General features: G+C 39.7%; 4 protein-coding genes across 5 annotated transcripts in view; 2 read left to right on the top strand and 2 right to left on the bottom strand.

Annotated features, from left to right (window-relative positions):
- The window catches only part of pin1 (peptidylprolyl cis/trans isomerase, NIMA-interacting 1), a 6321-nt gene extending 3629 nt beyond the window's left edge, over positions 1 to 2692 (top strand). Inside the window, exon 4 of the mRNA XM_026200946.1 lies at positions 2264 to 2692. Within this exon, the coding sequence (XP_026056731.1) occupies positions 2264 to 2373 (110 nt within the window). The 3' untranslated portion in view covers positions 2374 to 2692. The remainder of the gene's footprint in view (positions 1 to 2263) is intronic.
- LOC113039050 (zinc finger protein 501-like) overlaps positions 1 to 16738 on the bottom strand; it is an 847435-nt gene that overhangs the window by 116143 nt on the left and 714554 nt on the right. The window lies entirely within an intron of this gene.
- Positions 3229 to 4671, top strand: LOC113041338 (microfibril-associated glycoprotein 4-like). Its single transcript, XM_026199840.1, has 4 exons — positions 3229 to 3717; positions 3798 to 3894; positions 4060 to 4227; positions 4307 to 4671. The coding sequence occupies exons 1-4, from the start codon at positions 3502 to 3504 to the stop codon at positions 4558 to 4560; spliced, it is 735 nt and encodes a 244-aa protein (XP_026055625.1). The 5' UTR covers positions 3229 to 3501; the 3' UTR covers positions 4561 to 4671.
- Positions 7765 to 9764, bottom strand: LOC113042418 (microfibril-associated glycoprotein 4-like). The gene is made up of 4 exons (XM_026201316.1): positions 9418 to 9764; positions 9241 to 9337; positions 8978 to 9145; positions 7765 to 8538 (listed from the first exon to the last, which is right to left on the bottom strand). Exons 1-4 carry the CDS (start codon positions 9616 to 9618, stop codon positions 8282 to 8284), a joined length of 723 nt encoding a protein of 240 aa, XP_026057101.1. The 5' UTR covers positions 9619 to 9764; the 3' UTR covers positions 7765 to 8281.

Below are 16738 nucleotides of genomic sequence, written 5' to 3'. Positions count from 1 at the left end.
TAGTTTCTGTTACATCATCAAGTTGTTCTGAGGTTTTGGATATGCTAAGGAATTCGGATACATCAGGAAGATAACTTAAAAAGCAGTCTTTTGTGGTAGAAGTGATGGTTCTTCGATACTTGTAACAAGAAGTAGAATTTACAATTTTGGCTATATGAAGTTTACACAGAACTAAATAATGATCTGAGATATCATCACTTGGCTGAATAATTTCAACACTATCAACATCAATTCCATGTGACAGTATTAAATCTAGAGTATGATTTCGACAATGAGTAGGTCCTGGAACATGTTGTCTAACACCAATAGAGTTCAGAATGTCTATAAATGCTGATCCCAATGCATCTTTTTCATTATCAACATGGATATTAAAATCACCAACTATTAAGACTTTATCTGCAGCCAGAACTAACTCGGATGTAAAATCACCAAACTAATAAAGTCTGTATGGTGACAACCACACCACAGTCTCACAAATCTCACAAAATCAAACACTGATAGAAGACAATGTTAGCATACGACAATTTTAATTGTTGGAGGAAACTGGTTAATATTAAATTTTTTTGTGGTATTTCCATCTTCTGGGTTTAAAATCTATATTCTGTTGAGACGTCAGGATTTGTGATGTGGCAAAGGACTACAGTACATTGATGATGCGTCTGCGTCTGTTGAATTATTCATGAGACTGCGTGTTCTTACCCTATCAGAAGACACTTCTCTTAATTATTCACAACAGTGTGTGCTGATTTGCTATGACCGATGCTTCAGACTGAGACGACATCGCACACATTAACTGAGAGAAACGTTCATGTTTGTTTTTGCTTCATAATAAGAGTTCTGCACAAACAGGATAATAGAATAAGCACAGAAACAAGCCTATAGTTGTCAGAGGTGCAGCAGCGGCGTGTGCATATTCATTGAAAATGGCTTTGCATTTATTTGTGTTTTTAACTCTATGGGAGTGAAATGAAACGGTCTGAAACTGAAGCTGTGTGTGCTGTCTGTCCTCTGATCCGCTGTGAACCACGCCCACGTCTTCAGCATTTTTTCAAACTGAGCTGAGAACTAACTGAAGTGCAGAAACGGGATGGGGGGGTTATGAACGGATTGAGGTGGTGCTGCTGATGCTGCAGCATTAGGCCCTTTCCTGAAATACACCCAGATGAAAACAGACCAGAATTTCCCAGAAGCTGAACAGTTGTCCTTTGCTATATTAACCACAGAAATAATTGTTAGAATAAATAGTGGAGTTCATCTTTCGGACGCCTATTACTTGCGCTACTTATTATACAGTTATTATTATTCTATATTCTCTGCACTGTGACGTTACTGACATAACTAGGGATGGTGATTTAGGTTATTTCTCCTAACCCACAACCGATGCTCATTACCCGATTATTAACCCTCAAGATTATTTTAAATTAGAATAGAAGTAAATTAGAAAGGATTAGTGTCTGTGACGCGTTTAAAAAGAAAACGGAGTCAAGTGACCGCACACACAGTTAAGCATTGCTACCTTGACGTTTATTATCATAATAAAATACAGCCAGTCAAACATATGGAGAAACACGCACACTGCTCAGTTTAAATGTGTAGTAAAATCTGTGCTGTACCACTGTGATGTTATGTAAAACATTTAGTTTTACATGCGTATTGGAACATGAGTGAAGTAAATAATTATTTGGCATTCAAATACATCGCGAATACGGAAACTTTTGATTTTGTGTCGAATGAGAGACCCAGCGTTGGTTTCTGTTTCGTTTTAGCCTATATTAATTAGTCTTGGCTTGTCATTTATATTGATCTAGCTCCTTACATTTTTAATTCTTGTTCTTTTCTAAATACTGTTAATTGAAAGTATTTGTTGTGTAGTGAGGGGAACTAAAAAAGCCTTGCTATGTTTAAGGTGTTGATTACAGCCTAGTGTTCATAAACATAGCGTGTCCTCATGAGGTCTATTTCTGAATGAAATAATAAATCTCATAAAAATATCTCATATTTCAACCAGGCAGCAAACCTTTATCTCAAAATAAGCTGATAGAGTTTGCTGCATTCATGGGCACTCAGTGACTGTCAAATTAAATTAAAATGAGAAATGCTGCCTTGTAAAGTAGATGAAATAAGTTTTATACAGTTATTCAAATTTATATAAGATTTTCATTTCTGTTTACAGGTTTTTTTGTTTCAAGTTGAAATACACATATATTAAGTGCACTATATTGGCCTTGCTTATGTAAACTGTGTGTGTGTGTGTGTGTGTCAGGTCAAATGCAGAAGCCGTTTGAAGACGTCTCGTTCGCGCTGAAGGTCGGAGACATGAGCGGCCCAGTGTTCACCGAGTCAGGAGTTCACATCATCCTGAGAACCGGATGACCTCTCCTGCACGCCTCCATCCGCTCATCCTGCAGATAACTCACACATTACACACACTTTCCCAGGACTCCCTATCTTAATCTGTTTCCCTCGGCTTGTCAGAGCTGCACGTTTAGTCCTTCCTGTATTTCAGTCATCGTACATGTTACAGATCCCTTATGACTGGCTGTGAATCCTGCATCTCTACCCAGCATTCCTCCATCCAGCTAAACACTCGCATGATCTGCTGTCCGGACAGTAGACGATCGTATGACACCTCTCCAAAAAATGACCAATAAAATTGACCATGTCACTGAATAAAATGCTCCTGTTTTATCTCAAAGCATGAAATTGTGTTTAGTGTTAGCTGAGTAAATCACTTTTTCTGGTAACATGCAAAACCTCTGTTAGACTCTCTTCTGTGCTGTTCTTTTGAGTCAAGTGCAGCTGGGAATGTGTTGCAATTGTCCTGAAACGAGACCAATGTCTGGGTGCATAATGTAATAAAACAACTATTAAGAAGTCCGTTGTTTATCAAACCCTAGATGGATATTTCTGATCATTGGTACGATGGGCTTCGTCTAGTCTCGCCGCTCCATTGTGAATGAGGATGAATCACTGAAAGCATGTAGTGTGTTAGGGTTGTTTTGGCAGATCTTCTGACCCAGAGTACACAGTGGCTTGAGCAATCCAGTGTTTTAAAGTCTTTGCACAATCCAGTTTGCTCCTGTACAACGACAACAGACGTGAAGTCACCAAATCAGTGATTTGGAAAGTTTGAATGGAGTGTGTGTGTGTAAAATAAAGCATTCTGATCAGCTGAAGATCTGCTGGTATATTCATCATTCTGTGTGAATGAATGTGATTTGATTTGTTAGTTTGAGAGTGAATGCACATCTTTACATTCAGACTCCTTCAGCGTGAGGAGTGACCTCTGTGGGTCGATTCACTCTGTTCTTCTATTAGCTGTAGTATTTACAAATTAACTAATACAATGAAATGGTCTTGAACTTATTTAGCTCTTTTAGGAAACATATTTCTGCTGAAAAGAGTTTGAAAAGATGGAGGTAAGCTCATTTGTTTCCTACAGTGTGTCACATTCGTACAGATTGTTTGCGCTTTTCAGTGTGATGTTCATCTTTTTCTCTCATGCAGATGATGGTGTTTTTTGCAGCTCTTCTGCCTGTTTTATTGGACTGTGATTGTGGTCATGATGTAGACAAACTGGTTGACTGTTCTGACCTTTATAAATCAGGACAAACAGTCAGTGGGATTTACTCCATCTATCCAGCAGGATACATTCCCGTCTCGGTTTACTGTGAGATGATCTCAGGTGGGAAAGCTGAAGACAACGGAGCATGGACGGTATGAATGTGACTCTAGATCATCAAACACACATCAGCACATTCATTATGAATCATATCTTCTATATAAACCCATCACAGGTGTTTCAGAGGAGAATGGATGGCAGTGTGAATTTCTATCAGCTGTGGGATCAGTACAAGAGAGGATTTGGGAATGTGGAGGGAGAATACTGGCTGGGTAAGATCTCACAGTGTGTGTGTGTGTGTGTGTGTGTGTGTGTGTGTGTGTGTGTGTGTGTGTGTGTGTGTGTGTGTGTGTGTGTGTGTGTGTGTGTGTGTGTGTTCATGTCCAGTGTTTGGATGAACGTGTTCTTCATGTGTGTGTGTGTGTGTGTATGATCAGGGCTGGAGAACATGTACCAGCTGACACGTAAGAACAAGTACATGCTGAGAGTGGATCTGGAGGACTTTGAAGGAAGGAAAGGTTTCGCTCTGTACTCGTCCTTCTCTGTGGGTTGTGAATGTGCTGGATATCAGCTGCATGTTTCAGGATTCACTGATGGAGGAGCAAGTAGGACACTTTCATTTATACTCATAAAAACTCATTTACGTTGAGTTACTGTCCTCAGTGAAGCTCTTCTTCTCTGCAGGCAACTCTTTATCTGGTCATAACGGACAGAAGTTCTCCACCTTTGACAAAGACCAAGATTCCTATGAAAAGAACTGTGCCAAGCAGTATCTCGGGGGATTTTGGTACAAAGAATGTCACACTACAAACCCCAATGGAGTGTATTTATGGGGAGAAGATCCCACCTATCATGCCATTGGTGTTGTTTGGTCAACGTGGAAGAATTACGCAGTCAGTATGAAATCCATCAGCATGAAGATAAAACGTGTGTCATAGAAACATTAGAGCGCTTAAATTTCAATTTTTATAACTTTTTTTCTGTGTGAAAGGATCATGTTGAAATCTGTTTTTTAAATGTATGGATGTTTGTGCATTAAAATATTTTTTGAAGTTACTGTTTACATGATTATTTATTCCTTAAATATTCAATAAACTCCTTTAGTGAATCCAGACTATTTGAAATATTGTCCTCACACTGTCTAAATCAAAAAATGTGAATACTGCTAGGTTCCCGACTGTGTGCTGTTCCTTGTGTGTTGAGTCCCCTCGGAATACTTAGGGGGGAAAAAAAATATATATATATGTACCTTATTTTTTTGTTTGTGAAAGAATATATGTACTGCAAACTTCACTGTTTTAAATGTCAAGTGTTATGGTTGTTATAAGAGACATACATGTTGGACATACAGTCAAGCTTAAAGTAGTTTAAGTCTTTGGCTCTTTTAACTGTGATTATTTTGGCTCACATAAAAAAAAAAAAATTCTCTAAACAAATTAAAATATGGTGACATGCCAATCAGCTAATCAACTCAAAACACCTGCAAAGGTTTCCTGAGCCTTAAGGATGGTCTCTCAGTTTGGTTCACTGGGCTACACAATCATGATGAAGACTGCTGAACTCAGGGCCGTGCACAGACATTTTGAGGGGCAGTGGCCTAAACCAAAAAAAGGGGCACTAAGGGGGCGGTTGCTTGTTAACGCAAATTATCCAGTTATTACAAAATGTACAATTAAAAAAGAAGACAGTACACGCTCAAATACATTTTTCATCATTCATGAAAAGCCTACAGGTGAAACAGTACATAGCATCATTCTCAGGAGAATACTCTAACAAAAAAAACAAAAAAAAAAAACACAAATGACTAATTTCGCAGATTCAACCACTGTCTTGCATAGCCTATCTGTTAAAGCGACAGCTTTCGTGAACTGTCGTGTTCACAAGCGCCGCAGACATATACTGTGAGGCCGGTGACACACTGGCTGCATGGCGTGAGCGCCACGTGTCTGAAGCGTCCCAGAAGCGTCCCAGAAGCGTGGTTGTGTCTTTACACGCCAGAGCGTGCCTGACGCGTCGCTGGCGCGCTGCTGCTGTAGAGAGAGACCGTTGACAGACCAGGCTCATGTCTTCATTACAACAATATATACTTTTTTCTACACACCTACGCCTACTGATAAAGGACACCGTCAAAATATTGACGGCGAAATAGATTATGTTTGACAGGTGCAATATTTGAAAATCGATAATTATTACTATTATTATTTTTTTAATTACATTTATATTTGAATTTATGTCAACCTATAGACTTTCAAATATCAAAATATCAGGAATTCATATGTATTTGTGTACAAATGACATTTAAACACATTTTCCTATTATATTTAGCCTGGAAAAGCTTCCAACACGCGCGCGTGTCGCGGTAAAAATAGGCGTCGGTTCTATTTCTAGCAAGCAAGCGTTTGCCGCGCGGCTCGAGCCGCGCCTGAGACGCGCGTCTCACGCAGGCGGTCTGTAAGCTCTAACCTGTTAACATGGGCTGTGTCCAAATTCAGGGTCTACATCCTTCGGAGGACGCATTTGAAGGATGTTACGTCACAGCGCCGCGACGAAGGCTGTCCAAATTCGTAGGATCCTTCAAATGCGGCCCACAAATGCGTCCTCCTTTTCCCCGAATTCGAAGGATGGGTGTGATGGATCCTTTCGCGTCCTACCTATCCCATAATTCTTTTCGGCAGGACGAAGCGAGCGGTAGCGGAGTGGGGGAGGAGTATTATTTTCGATGTTTTTTAAAAACTGGCTTTTCAAAAAGATATATTTTCAGTGGTTTTCTAGTTAGGCATTTTGTTTTAGCGTTAAGCATTTTTTTTACATGTGTACGTGTATATGTAAAAAAAAAAAAAAAACGTTTACTTTTGTAAACTAGCTTCCTTACTGCCTGTGTGAATATCCCCTTACACACAGCTTATTTGTTAGTGATTGAAGCTGTTTTAACGCTTCTAAGGACGAAAGAGCAGACAGAAGTGTTTATAAAGCTCCGGGGAGAGAACGATGAGCTCTTCACCCGCGTCTTGCTTGGCGCTGTCACGGTTGCTAGGCGACAGGATATGAGCAACGGTTAAGGGAGGGAACTGAAAGAAGGGTAGGCTGTCCAAATTCACAAACACCGACTTCCGGTTTTTGCGGTCTTTGGAGGACCCATCCTCCTTCAACCGGGTAGGAAGGATCCTAAGGAGGATGCAGACCCTGAATTTGGACACAGCTATGAGAGCCGAATTAAAAACCGACACGCCACGCGGCTGAGACGCTTGCGCCACGCATCCAGTGTGTCACAGGCCTGGTTATGCTGCGGAGTGCGGAGCGAGCGGGAAAACCTGGAGCGGATTCGCAGAATCAACGGAATGCTTTGAGCGCAGCGGTGGGGAAAAGGGGCACCTCAGTCGATGAGCGCAGAGGGGCAGTGGCTCTGGCCACCGGGCCACCCCCCTGTGCACGGCCCTGGCTGAACTGACAGTTTTCCAGAAGACAATCATTGACACCCTTCACATGGTATGAGTGTCGAGAGAGGACCAGGCCTGGGCTTTATTTTGTGGATTATTTGGTCATTTGTTCAAGACTTTTTTAAATGTCCAAAGGTTCCCTCCTCCTTACTGTGATTGTGAAGTTTTTATATTGTTACAGAGGGTAAGCCACAAACATTCATTGCCAAAGAAGCTGGCCGTTCACAGAGTGCTGTATCGAAGCATGTTAACAAAGTTGAGTGGGAAGAAAAAGATGCACAACCAACCGAGAGAACCACAGCCTTATGAGGATTGTCAAGCAAAATCAATTCAAGAATTTGAGTGAACTTCACAAGGAATGGACTGAGGCTGGGGTCAAAGCATCAAGAGCACCACACACACCAAATATCAACTTTTAAATCTCTGTTAATTCTGAATAAGAGCTTCTCTAGATGTCTGACAGAAATAAGTCAATCTAATGAGTGAAGCTGATGAAGCTGTTTGTGGAGATGTTTGATCCTCCTCTGCTGAGATCTTCAGAGATTTAATGTCTTTGATTTGCAGTTGATTTTACCACATGCTCAATCGTCATTTATTTCATTATTTCTTAAAGATAATTTTATTTTCTTGATTTTAGGACAAACACAGTGTCTGGAAATTACATTGAAATAACATGACTGTAAATCTAACGCATCCTGAGAGGGTTGATTTGGTCCAGAAACAGTATAAGTTATGCTTAAATGAACCTTAAATGATGTTGAAAATATGTCCAATGACCACTTTTTACCTAGTTTTTAACCTTGGAAGGAGGTTCTCTGAACGTCTAAATCGGACGTACAGAAGACGTCAAAAAAAGACATAAAAACTTTCATTCTGGCTCCTCAGTGGACGTCTTTTCAACGTCAGCAAAGACATACAAAGACGTCCCCTGGACGTAACTTTGCCCAGTGGGTGGTTCTTACCACAGCTACACATGTTTTGTAAACATTGTTTATCCATTAAATTAATGAGTCGAGAAGCATACATTGTTTTATGGAAATTGTTTATTCTAACCTATGTGTCATGAACAACTTACACCACCCTACACTGGTTATAGAAAAACCACTACAAACATACACTTTTACTACATGATTTATAAAGTAAAACAGGTAATACAAGAGAAAACCCTTAAACTTTAATTTGATTGTTTTGTTTTGTATATCTGTCAAACATTGAAATGTTTCTATGGCACACGTTTGATCTTCATGCTGATGGATTTCATACCAACACCGTTACCCCTCCAGGTTGACCATACATTTCCAATGATGGTTTGGGTGTCATATAATCCCCATATATACACACCATTGGGGTTTGCCTGCATACAGTCTTTGTACCAAAATCCCCCGAGATGAAGTTTGGCACAGTTGTTGTTATTGTCTGAGTCTTGGTCTTTGTCTACTGTGGTGAACTTCTGTCCATCATGGTCCGATAAAGAGTCACCTGCCGAGAGGAAGAGCATCATTAAGAACAATAAATAAATGGAAATGTCATTTCATGTGTATAAGCAATGTTTGATAAGTTACTTTAAAAAGTAATTAATTACTCGCTACTGACAACTTTTAACAGTGCAACTAGCTTACTGTACTAATTACATTTTTGTACATTAAAAAGTATTGCATTACTTTGTAAATCCCATGTTAACCAAGACTAGTTGAACAATACAAGAAAATCTAGCTTTTAATTCTTTGAAACAAATAATATAAAATTGCATCAACTATTCTTGAACTAACCAAGGAGTTTACATTAAAACATACATTTTAATATTAGATATTAAATTAGACATTGCATAAAAATAAGAGTAATCTTTTCCTTTTTCAACAGAATTATTTACTTAGTAAATCATTACTCTCAACATTGAGTATAGATTAAAGGGTCCTACCTGCTCCTCCGTTACTAAATCCTGAAACATGTAGTTTGTACCCATCAGATTCAGGACCCACAGAGAAGGACGAGTACAGAGCGAAAGCTTTATTTCCTTCAAAGTCCTCCAGATCCACTCTCAGCTTGTATGTCCTGTTGCTTGTCAGCTGGTACATGTTCTCCAGCCCTGATCACACACACACACACACACACACACACACGAAGAACACGTTCAACCAAACACTGGACATGAACACACACACACACACTGTGAGATCTTACCCAGCCAGTATTCTCCCTCCACATTCCCAAATCCTCTCTTGTACTGATTCCACGGCCGATAGAAATTCACACTGCCATCCATTCTCCTCTGAAACACCTGTGATGGGTTTATATAGAATACATGATTCATAATGAATGTGCTGATGTGTGTTTGATGATCTAGAGTCACATTCATACCGTCCATGCTCCGTTGTCTTCATCTTTCCCACCGGAGACCATCTCACAGTAAACCGAGACGGGAATGTCTCCTGCTGGATAGATGAAGTAAAACCTACTGACCGTTTCCTCTGAGTTATAGATATCAGAGCAGTCTTTTTCATCATGACTGCATTCATTCATCAGTACAACTGGAAGATAAATTGCCAAAAAAACAAACATCTACAAGGGATACAGAGAAAGAGATGAACAGCACACTGAAATTTAGCTGAAGTTGTAGTTATTGATGAAGACATGTAGTTATTGATGAACTTACTAACATCTTCTCAATCTCTTTTCAGGAGATCACAGCATAGATCTTTTTTATCTAGACGAAAATAACAGAAAAATCTTTATATATTCATATTTTGACATTGTATTTTTTGACAGTTGTATAAATGTCTGAATGTTCTGTAAGATAAATGAAGAATGAAACAGTAACTCACCATTTGTTGTAATATTTGTGTTTTTCAGTTTGATATAAACATTCTTTATATCTCTCAGATAGTCAGACTCCTCCTCTGTGTTAACATAGAAATTTACATTACAAAGACCCATATTATGGATGCAAATAAAATGCAAGTTAAACATGCAGTCACAAACTGTGCTTGCAGTGCCTTGGCCCTGATTGCTCCTTGAAAGCAGTAGATAGAACCATCTGGATAAATGTTGTAAACAAAATAAAACAAATAATAATAATAAACTGGTACATCAATAGAAAAGCACCTGCCCATAGGAAAAATATATTGCTTTTCCCTAAGCTCACGGGGCTTAGTTCTCATACTATCTCACATTTAAGTATCAACAGTGCTTCATAATCATTTAACTTGTCGGGAAGTCAACCGAGATGGCTTGACCACCACGAGGAGCCTGCACCGGAACATCTGGGAGGAAGGGAACTCATGGCATGGGACCTCCACCAAACCTAATGGGGACACGGTCCTACCCTTCAGAGATTCACTGTCATCAGAGCCGGGGGTGAAGTGGGCGTCACTATCACCAGGGGGACGTCAGGGTCACTCAGATGGGCAACAGTGGCACTTCGCACACCTCTCTGCTCTCAGATGTTGCACCATCATCACAATAACCTTTGACACAACACCAGATTTCTTTTTATATTTTTAGCATCGCCAACCTCAATGGCTAGCCTGTATTGAGCAATCACTTTGTCCTTGGCCAGTGCTGAAAAACCTGGTGCTGGGTCAGTTCTAACTATAGCAAAGGGCCCATCAAGCAGACGAATGCCAATTCACAAGTGTATAATACCATCCCACAATGTTTCCTTCTGCTCGTTATCAATTAACAAAACAGCTGTAAAGGATCTCAGACTCACGAATGACTAAGATGAGCTGGCGCTCACGTTTAAGCATGTCAGCTGCAAAAGTTGACCTGTCCCATCTCAGGTGGATCACAGCTGGACTGCTCCACTGCGAAAACAGGGGACTTAGCCAGTGCAGCACATTGGTGACATCCTTGACTGTTAGCTGGATGACTGAATCCATGTTCAGTGCGTAGAAGTACCGGCCAATGGCAAGTCTCAACTGGTGAGCCGAGGGGTGGTCTAGCCCTAATGTGCAATGACATAAGCAACTCCTACAGTACTGACCTTGGAACAACAATGCTTTCGGTAGTGTTTGACAGTGGTGTGTCACGCCCCACAGGTAACAGCCCATCACTTGCTAAGGTAACAGTAAAATACCGTTTCACACCTTTGACAATGGTAACTCTCTTGTCACAGAACAAGTACTGGATAACGCTCATCTGGATCACAAAACCGCATCGGTCAACTCACCACCGGTGGCCATGTTGTTGAAGGGGGCAATGATTGATGCACACCCCTTAAGGACACAAGCTAGGACTTTTTACAAACCAATAAAGGACCGTAGGCCATTAACAGTTGCAGGAGGGGTGCATGAGGCCAGTGTTGAAATGGCTTGAGAGCTGGTGTGAATAGTACCGATTCCAGACCCACCCCAAAATGTTTGTCTGGACTGGGGCAACGGACGTCTTACTGGGAGATCAGACAAGTCAACTCACCTTTATTAATTAGGAAAACAGTGTGTCAAAAATGCAAAATGATAGTTAAAGGCAGTTCATCACTGAATTCAGTGATGTCATCTCTGTTCAGTTTAAATAGTGTCTGTGCATTTATTTGCAATCAAGTCAATGATATTGCTGTAGATGAAGTGACCCCAACTAAGCAAGCCAGAGGCGACAGCGGCAAGGAACCGAAACTCCATCGGTGACAGAATGTAGAAAAAAACCTTGGGAGAAACCAGGCTCAGTTGGGGGGTCAGTTCTCCTCTGACCAGACGAAACCAGTAGTTCAATTCCAGACTGCAGCAAAGTCAGATTGTGCAGAAGAATCATCTGTTTCCTGTGGTCTTGTCCTGGTGCTCCTCTGAGACAAGCTCTTTACAGGGGATCTGTATCTGGGCTCTAGTTGTCCTGGTCTCCGCTGTCTTTCAGGGATGTAGAGGTCCTTTCTAGGTGCTGATCCACCATCTGGTCTGGATACGTACTGGATCCGGGTGACTGCAGTGACCCTCTGATCTGGACACAGACTGGATCTGGTGGCTACGGTGACCTCGGAACAAGAGAGAAACAGACAAATATTAGCGTAGATGCCATTCTTCTAATGATGTAGCAAGTACATTGAGTCAAGAGGCATTCATTTGTCATTTGCATAGTTAACACTGGGGAAAACTGGGCATTGAAATGCTTGTGACGAGGCTCAGACATACAGTGACAATAACAAGACATACTCACACGTGGAGAGAACTGAGATTTTTGAGTCTTCAGTGACCATAGACAGAACAGACACAGACAGAGCATTATATACAAATAAGTGGCATTAACAGATACAATAAAGATAGACAGTGTTACGAGTTATAAGAATTCACAAGTAGTCCTGAGGTATTAATATGATTATTGGGGTAGAACAGTGTCTAAAATCTCATTGTAGATTGTCGCAGAGCTACATGAAGGAATCTTAAAGTGTCAGTGCAGATGCAATAAATAAACTTAAGAGCAGCACATATTCTGATTTTGTATTCCTGAGTAGAGCAATGTCCAAAATGTCATTGTAGAGTGGCTACACAGCGACGTACCCAATAATTCTATTGAGCTAGCAGGACGCTACACGTTCCGGGCAGATAGAACGGCAGATGACTCCGGCAAGACAAGAGGTGGTGGATTGTGCATTTATGTCAACAAATCTTGGTGTACGAACACTGTAATTGTTGGGAGACACTGCTCAGCTAACCTAGAGTTTCTCATGGTTAAATGTAGACCTTTTTATCTGCCATGGGAGTTCACTTCCACCATAATAACCGCAGTCTATATTCCACCGGATGCTAATGCCAAGCTTGCTTTGAACGAACTTCATGCAGCCATTAGTAAACAACAGACTGCTGTAGAGTTTGTACAATGCTTTAGATTTGTCCACGTGAGGCGGGATGTAAATAACTGTAAGAATGATTGAATTAATCTCCCGCGGGAGGTAGAAGGGACGCATTTTAATGGAGAGCAGTTCGATCTCAGGGGAGCAGTGTGTAGATAAAACTGTAACATCAGTGCCCCAACAAGTGTTAATCACAAAGCACACCCCTACACTTCTGCTCTCACCGGAGTTCAGAGATAAAATGTCGAATCCAGGTGGTGTAATGGCCGTATCGGGTACTTCTGAGTGCACATCTTGTGTTATGCGACGTGTTAAGTTTACCTAATTAATGCAGCCTAAAATCCTTTAACGGATTTGGATATTAAAAGCATATTAGTATGTCATGTGTAAGCCAGGTTAAAGAGATAGGTCTTTAATCTAGATTTAAACTGCAAGAGTGTGTCTGCCTCCCGAACAATGTTAGGTAGGTTATTCCAGAGTTTAGGCGCCAAATAGGAAAAGGATCTGCCACCCGCAGTTGATTTTGATATTCTAGGTATTATCAAATTGCCTGAGTTTTGAGAACGTAGCGGACGTAGAGGAGTATAATGTAAAAGGAGCTCATTCAAATACTGAGGTGCTAAACCATTCAGGGCTTTATAAGTAATAAGCAATATTTTAAAATCTATACGATGTTTGATAGGGAGCCAGTGCAGTGTGGACAGGACCGGGCTAATATGGTCATACTTCCTGGTTCTAGTAAGAACTCTTGCTGCTGCATTTTGGACTAGCTGTAGTTTGTTTACCAAGCGTGCAGAACAACCACCCAATAAAGCATTACAATAGTCTAACCTTGAGGTCATAAATGCATGGATTAACATTTCTGCATTTGACATTGAGAGCATAGGCCGTAATTTGGATATATTTTCGAGATGGAAAAATGCAGTTTTACAAATGCTAGAAACGTGGCTTTCTAAGGAAAGATTGCGATCAAGTAGCACACCTAGGTTCCTAACTGATGACGAAGAATTGACAGAGCAGCCATCAAGTCTTAGACAGTGTTCTAGGTTATTACAAGTGGAGTTTTTAGGTCCTATAATTAACACCTCTGTTTATTTCTGAATTTAGCAGTAAGAAATTACTCGTCATCCAGTTTTTTTTATATCGACTATGCATTCCATTAGTTTTTCAAATTGGTGTGTTTCACCGGGCTGCGAGGAAATATAGAGCTGAGTATCATCAGCATAACAGTGAAAGCTAACACCATGTTTCCTGATGATACCTCCCAAGGGTAACATATAAAGCATCTTTTCTCTAAGAAGGAATATAATTGTGAGGATACTACCTTTTCTAGTATCTTGGACAGAAAAGGGAGATTCGAGATTGGTCTATAATTAACTAGTTCTCTGGGGTCAAGTTGTGGTTTTTTGATGAGAGGCATAATAACAGCCAGTTTGAAGGTTTTGGGGACATATCCTAATGACAATTAGGATTAATTGATTAACTCTTTTGTCTTTTCACGCATTGACTACTGGAATGGTCTTCTAGCTGGGGTATCTAAATCATCACTAGATAAATTGCAATATCTTCAAAATTCAGCTGCTAGAGTACTATCTGGGGTCATGGCCAGGGACCATATAACTCCGGTCTTGGAGTCCCTGCACTGGCTACCTGTTAGGTACCGTATTGATTTTAAAATCTCTATTGCTGGCCTATAAATCTCTGCACAATCTGGCACCTGAGTATTTGACTGACTTATTAATGCCCTACACACCACGTCGCAATCTGCGCTCCTCTCAGAGTGGTCTTTTGGTTGTTCCAAAGACACGGCTTCATACGTGGGGTGACCGAGCATTCTCTGTCTATGCTCCTAAGCTCTGGAATTCTCTCCCGGCCGACATCAGGGAAGCAAATTCATTAGTGACTTTTAAATCTCTTCTTAAAACATTTTATTTTAGGATTGCTTTTACATGAACTTGTTTTTATGCGTTTATTTTCTTGTACTTATATTGTGTTTATTCATTTGCTGTTATGCTTGTCTGTAAAGTGCTTTGAGAAAGCTACTTTTAAAGGCGCTATACAAAATAAATATATTATTATTATTATTATTATTACAATGAGGAATTAATAATAGTCAGAATAGGACCTATGACTTCTGGAAGCACCTCTTTTAAGAGCTTAGATGGTATAGGGTCTGACATACATGTTGTTGGTTTAGATGATTTAACAAGTTTATACAATTCTTCCTCTCCTACAGTAGAGAATGAGTGGAACTGTTCCTCAGGGGGTCTATAGTGCACTGTCTGATGCGATACTGTAACTGACGGCTGAATGGTTGCAATTTTATCTCTAATAGTATCGATTTTAGAAGTAAAGTAGTTCATAAAGTCATTACTGCTGTGGTGTTGGGAAATGTCAACACTTGTTTAGCCACTTTATTGAATAAATAAGTAATATGTTAATTTCCCGCCAAGCAATACGAAATACCTCTAGTTTTGTTTTCCTCCAGCTGCGCTCCATTTTTCGGGCTGCTCTCTTTAGGGTGCGAGTATTAAGTATTATAGTATTATAGTATTAAATCTAGAGTATGATTTCGACAGTGAGTAGGTCCTGAAACATGTTGTCTAACACCAATAGAGTTCAGAATGTCTATAAATGCTGATCCCAATTCAATGCAAAGGACTGATTCTCTTATGTTTTTTATATGACTCTTACTTGTTTTCAGACATCTTCTATTTTATTTGAGTTTTTTTTTTATTATCCTAATATTTTATATATTGAAAATATCCTTTTAAATAGCATTACAATTCATAAATATCATAATATCAATATAAATTTACCTTCAAATACCCAGCTTTGTATACGCATCACATGCAACACTTGTTTTGTCATGCAAACTCCATTTTGCATGCATGTAAATATAGCTCATGACTTCCTTACATACAGTAATAGAGAAGTGCTGTGCAGTTTATGTGCATATAGGGCTCATTATTTGTTCTTGTAAATAGTCATGTACTCAGTGTCTTTATAAGTAACAGTAACCCTGGACATGAATGGCTTTGACTAAATCCTCAACTATTTTGATTATTAATTCATATTTACGGTAGTCATAAGAGATGTTTATGTTCATACTGAGACATTTGACTTGGTGCACACTTTGTAAAGTTGTTGAGATCACTTTAGAGTATAGCACATGTGAGAGTTCATGAGTCTCTAGCAAAGGAGGAAGATCTGAGAAACATTTGAGACCATCTTTCCTTTGGGTGAACATTAACCATGCCAAACCCTCTAGCGCAGGGGTCCCTAACCTTACTTCATTTTGGAGCTACTTTTAAAAATTAACTTAAATGAATTTAAATAATAACATATTAGCCGTTAAATCTTTTTTTTTCTTTAATAAAAGGTTGAGTCCGAATGAAAAAATAATAATTTTATCTGCTCCATAAACAGTTCTACATAAGCTAATGTGCATTCTAAAAATCTCAACACTTCTGATAACAAGGTAGGCTATTTTCCATCGACCAGTTGAGACTTACAACAAAAATCTGGTCTGATTTCACATTGGTCTGAACAAAAATATGTCAGACTGAATTTATAAATCCACAGTTTGACAGCAGAGGGCACTTATGAACAGCAGAACAGAGCTGTTTCCACGGTAACCTCTGTAAACAAAGCTGCTGCTTTGGAAAAGAAGCAAAAAATAATTTATATATATATATATCATGTATTTTTTTATTTAATTTCCCTCAGCAATCTACCTTGTGTTGGAGACACCTGCTCTAGCGCCACCAATGGGTCAAATATGTACTGACATTTATGCTAATATCTCTTGAAGCTAAAATATATCTCTAAATCTCTAGCTCATGACCAGTCTAAGGCATAACATTCATCTCAATCAGCTCCCTGTAGCTCATTAAATTA

The sequence above is a fragment of the Carassius auratus genome, chromosome 1 (genome assembly GCF_003368295.1).
Source record: "Carassius auratus strain Wakin chromosome 1, ASM336829v1, whole genome shotgun sequence".
NCBI classification, from domain to species: domain Eukaryota; kingdom Metazoa; phylum Chordata; class Actinopteri; order Cypriniformes; family Cyprinidae; genus Carassius; species Carassius auratus.
This window is presented reverse-complemented; position numbering and strand designations above follow the sequence as displayed.

Excerpts from the sequence above, each read along its gene's own strand:
- LOC113042418 (XM_026201316.1), bottom strand. The coding sequence starts at position 9,618 with ATGTTTGTTTTTTTGGCAATTTATCTTCCAGTTGTACTGATGAATGAA. Across the intron at positions 9,338-9,417 it reads AAGACAACGGAGCATGGACG|GTGTTTCAGAGGAGAATGGA; the intron begins GTATGAATGTGA and ends AACCCATCACAG. Across the intron at positions 8,539-8,977 it reads ATTTAGTAACGGAGGAGCAG|GTGACTCTTTATCGGACCAT; the intron begins GTAGGACCCTTT and ends TCCTCTCGGCAG.
- LOC113041338 (XM_026199840.1), top strand. The coding sequence starts at position 3,502 with ATGCAGATGATGGTGTTTTTTGCAGCTCTTCTGCCTGTTTTATTGGAC. Across the intron at positions 3,718-3,797 it reads AAGACAACGGAGCATGGACG|GTGTTTCAGAGGAGAATGGA; the intron begins GTATGAATGTGA and ends AACCCATCACAG. Across the intron at positions 3,895-4,059 it reads GGAGGGAGAATACTGGCTGG|GGCTGGAGAACATGTACCAG; the intron begins GTAAGATCTCAC and ends GTGTATGATCAG.